Consider the following 5153-nt stretch of genomic DNA (forward strand, 5'->3'; position numbering starts at 1 on the left):
TTGGGTTTTTAATTCTTTAAAACAGTAAAAAGTAACATGTCGACACAATGTAATTAATAAAAAATCGTTGATATTCACATTCACGTAGATTTGATACTTCATTCAGTATTTGTGCGACTACCTTTAAACTGTTATCTTGATGTTAAATAGCTCCTCTTAGAGAATCATTTTGAAAATCGTACACAGGATAGTTCATTCAGCATTTGTGCGGCTACCTTTAAACTATTCTCTCCATGTTAAATAGCTCCTTTTTAAAGAATCATTTTGATCTCTCTCATACTTTATAAGCAAGTTGCACCAAATCTTGTAAGCTTAAGCTCTACGCATTCCCATTTCCCAAACCATCATCTCTGTCATCAGCCCAGGCAAAAGACAAACTCATTGATTCTTACCTTCCTGCTTAAAAATGGCAGACAAGAGCTGTGAGGCTATGAATGTACGCTTTCTCATAAATACTAAAACCCGACGTATCATATATGCGGAGGCTGGTAAAGAGTTTGTTGATTTTCTGTTTAGTTTTCTTTCCATGCCCATCGGTTCTGTCCTCAAATTAGTGCATGAATCCGAATCCAATAGAAGAAAAAATGGTTCTCTATCCAACCTCTATGACAGCATGGAAAAACTACCCTCTCAGTTTATGAGTACAGATAAGTCCCAGCTGCTTGACCCCAAATTTATGACGAACTACTCTAATAAGTCTCTTAAGATCGAAGGCGGAAAATATTACGCCTGCTCTTATCCAGACACAACTCACAGTAGTTCGTCCTTCGGTTCAACTGGTTCTTTTACCTTGGGAGGTCCTTCTCTCTTCGGAAGTCTTCCTCGTAAAATATCACCATCGACAATTCACAATATGAGCACCAGCAACAAAGATATATGTATCTGCGGAAATCCTATTAACCGCCCTCTTCAGCTATTGCAGAATAGCTATAGCAGCGGAAGTAACAGCCAAAATGCGGGGCAAGGACAAAGCGGTTACGTGAAAGAAATAGCCATGTTTATTATAACCGATGACTTGAAGATAACAGGGAGTTCAACTAGCGTCATCATGACATTGCTCAATCAGCTCAATATCAAAGATTTAACAGAACTTGAAGAGCGCACAACGATTGTTGATCGTAACAAGGTCAGAGTTATTAGATTTATTTCAATTTGTTGGGGCAAATTTGAAGGTGGATTCTTTTTTGTTACTTTTAATGAGATTTTGATAAAAAATATTAAAATTTTTTTAGGCATTGAAGCTGCTTGAGGCTTCTTTGGTTTCAACAACTGTCTTGAGCGATGTTTTTGGAGCAGAGTTTTCTTGTGCCAGACAGGGTAAATTTGATTTGGCATTTCTTCATTACAAGAGATCTTCACTTACGTTTTAGTCTCTAGTTTTTTTTAATGATATTTCGCCTGTGAATTTGTATTCGGTGTTGCAGCGACGTTGTAGAATAACAAGAGAAGGAGCGACGGCTTACAATAGTTTGTGGGTAACCCTAAAATTAGCTCTACATTTCATTTTCTTTAGTGGCATAAGATTTAAGGTTAATAGGCTGGAAAGCTTACTTTTCCTGATGGTAAGCTACTTTCGTTGTGACATAAGATTTATAGTTACCTGGAAAGCTTACTTTTAGAGTGAGTTCTTTAGTAAGCCAGATTCTTCAGAATTACAGCAACACTGTAGAATACTAAGTAAAGGGAGAAATATTATGTTTGTTCTTTCTGTAAATCTTTTCGTCTGCTCCTGTTCCAACTATTGGTTTAATTTATTTTCTAATTGTAAATTTGTGTATACAAACAGTTGTAATGGAGAATAATATTATAAAGTTAACAGTTTTTATGTAATTATTTTATTTATATGTCTAAGAACAATTATTAGCATTTTAAAGAAAAGAATGAAGAATCTAATGTATTTAATATTAGATGGTGTCTTGGTGGATTTATTTTCACATTTTTTTAAATAAAAATAATATATAATGTAAATTTTTTATTTTTTAACACTTTTCTTATAATAGATCTTTATTCTGATTTATTTTCTCTACTAATTATATTCTTTATAATGAGCCTTTTTCTTTTTATCCTATTTCCTTTAATTTATTCTCTTTTTACTAAATTATTCTCCATCACATCTTCTTTTGTAATAGAATCACATCATGGCTTTGATAGTTGATTAAAATATGTTGTGTACAACTCATCTAATCTATTCTCCATCCACTAACTTATTCTGTACAATTGAAACATTTAATCTAATTCTCTTTCTACTAGCGTATTCTCCCTCCACTAACTTATTCTCCTTCCACTTCTATTACATTTAAAACAACTTTCTTGTAAATCTTTTTACATGCTTTCATTTGTGAATTCAAAGTAGTTGAAACCTAATGTGTAAACCCCTATTAATACACCCCTTACAAATTAAATGTGATTACTAATATTTATATCAACAACTAATTTCATAATAATGTGAAGACCATGAAAACAGATCATGAATCAAGGATTGGTCAGTTGGATATTAGCTTGGAAGAAATTAAGGGCAATCTGAAGAATATGGTGGATATTAGCAAGGAAGCCATTAATAACAGTGCTCAGGGTCTTAAAAAGGTCAATGCAATGATGGCGGATCAAAGAGCTCGGTCTACTACTAGTATTTCATCGTCAAACACCAAATAGAAGAAGAAAATTCAAGACTCGACCACTATTGGCCCCTATTCAAGGACTAGAAGCAGGAACCATCATGGATGAGCTCGAGGACATCAACAAAAGTATGATCCAAAAGAATTTGAAGCTAATACAATCTCAAGTTTAGTGCGTTTTAAGTTTTTTCTTGTTTTTTTTTATGTTTTTTTGTTGTGTGGGCTTGGCCCCTATTTATGTGGTTGTTTTGTCGATGATTCTAGACTAGTTAGCGACTGTTTATTTTTTGTATTTCTCTTTAACTTTGGGTTTTGGGTCCCCATAAAACCTGTTTATCTTAATAAAAAACAACTAATTTCATAACCATGATCACTTATAGCACTATATATATATATATATATATATCATTTAATGATTGTTTAAATAGATAAGTCTTAACATCATTTAATTACAAGACTCGAGAGACACAAGATTAGATCAGTTTGTAAATCTAACATGATAATCTACTAACAACACACCAAAAAGATTACTTACATGATTCAATGTTACCTTAGAACACTCCAATTATTTACATAGATACCTTTAACTCAATGATTTTTAATTGTTTTGCATGGTAGCCTTAATCCAAAAGTTACCATTTCTTTAGTTGAGCACCCAATTTCCTTCAAACAAATAATCACAACTATTCTCCTAAAAATATAGTTCTAATTCTTGGAATCACTTGATGCATTATAAATTAGATCTAATCTTATAAATTTTATGTTCTATGTATTTCAATTTATCATAGAATCTTCCCCCTCATTAGTTTAGATTAAAAGAAAAAATCATTTTTATATCTCTATTTTATTTGAATTTGACCACTTCTCACCTAGAAGTATGAAATCATTCGATGCATTAGAAAAAGCGGGCACTCCCGTCTATCTCACCACTGTTCGGAAGATGTGGACAGATTTACATCCATTGCTAGATTTGCTTGTGTGGTATTATTGGGGTACAGGCATCCATCAAAGCATAACAAAATGGCAATTACTGTGAGATATTACAGTGGACAATACACTGATAGACATGGAGAGGATGTTATGCTTCTAATTTTGAAAAAGTCTTTTGCAAATATTTAGGTAGTTCCAATTAAAATTTCCATACTAGTGAAATAATATTTAAATTTATATAGATGTTCTACAAATCTAATATAATTTTAAAAATAAATTTACATAAGTATATAAAAATATTTCTACTTCTAACATATTACTCAAATTGTTTTAGCCAATCATGTGCTCAATAAATCATTTTAATTTTTTTTTTTTTTATAAATTTATATGTTCACTTTTGTAAAACTAAAAATTTATTTTAGATTGAAAAATTCTTAAAATTGATTGGTTAACAAGGACAATAATGAATAACTAGTTAAACTATTTAAAAACATCATGAATGCAATAGTTTGACAATTTCAATCAATAATTTAATATAAATATAAATATGTAATAGAATATGTTGAAAAAAGTTTTATATGATAGTATGATATTTATTCTTTAAATTTATTTTATAATTTATGAAATTAAATAATTTTAAACATAGATAAAATATATTTTAAAAATTATTAAATTATTTTTAGTTAATATGAAGTTACATAATTTTTAGATAGTTTTAATTTTTTAGTTTTTATTTTATTTTTTTAATATTTGATTATGTTTGGATTCTTTAACCATATATAAATATTAAGAAAAATAAACATAAAATTCATAATTAAATAAAAAAGAGTTTTATCTAAAAGCTAAGTATTATTTCACTTAGTATGTATATAAGTATAAAATATCAATTGTGTCATTCATAATTTATAATTATATGAAAACATAAATATTATATTTAAAATATATATTATTAATTGGTATATATATCTTAAAAAAAAATTAGTCATATTTATTTTGAAGAAAAAATTACAATTATGTAAAATGAGACTTTCTCAAAGCCAAGATTAATGTAACTACTTTATAGAAACTTTTCAAAATAAAAATAAATTAATCTTTGATCAATTTTTTCTTTTGTACAAATTTTTTGCATGTAATTTATCATTCCCTCTCCAATTTATAATTGAACATTTAAAAAAGTTTGGTTGTACTTTCAACCATACATCAAAATCACTTGATCATCAATATTAACAAATATTTATTATAAGGGAAAAACTCAAATTTAACTCCACTCTTGAACCTTTGACTATCAAAATCAAAATCAACTAACAAATTTATGAAGACTTTTTACTTATAAATTATTTTTTTTATCAATATTTAATCTAAGGGAAATAAAAATTTGATTATGCTACTTAAAGTGGTTATGTGAAAAAATGGACTTTAAAAAATTGTTTAAATCACATTATTACAACTACTTGAAATGATTAATTACTATTGCTCTATTTTCGTTGAAAAAAATGGCTTAGGATTTTAATTTATGAAAATTTATATAATTAATTCAAAAAAATAAAATAAATATAAGTGAAAAATGATAAACCTTTATTGATTTTTTTCTTCCTCTCTCTCAAACAG

General features: G+C 28.5%; 1 protein-coding gene across 1 annotated transcript; it reads left to right on the plus strand.

Annotated features, from left to right (window-relative positions):
- Positions 1-293: 293 nt before the first annotated feature.
- On the plus strand, positions 294-1714 carry LOC131046278 (uncharacterized). Its single transcript, XM_057979975.2, has 3 exons — positions 294-1126; positions 1233-1317; positions 1425-1714. Exons 1-3 carry the CDS (start codon positions 407-409, stop codon positions 1433-1435), a joined length of 816 nt encoding a protein of 271 aa, XP_057835958.2. The 5' UTR covers positions 294-406; the 3' UTR covers positions 1436-1714.
- Positions 1715-5153: the final 3439 nt, after the last annotated feature.

This window comes from Cryptomeria japonica, chromosome 2, assembly GCF_030272615.1.
Source record: "Cryptomeria japonica chromosome 2, Sugi_1.0, whole genome shotgun sequence".
NCBI lineage: Eukaryota > Viridiplantae > Streptophyta > Pinopsida > Cupressales > Cupressaceae > Cryptomeria > Cryptomeria japonica.

Bases quoted from the DNA above. Each gene is read 5' to 3' on its own strand.
- LOC131046278 (XM_057979975.2), top strand. From the start codon at position 407: ATGGCAGACAAGAGCTGTGAGGCTATGAATGTACGCTTTCTCATAAAT. The intron at 1,127-1,232 runs GTCAGAGTTATT...AAATTTTTTTAG, and splicing joins CGATTGTTGATCGTAACAAG to GCATTGAAGCTGCTTGAGGC.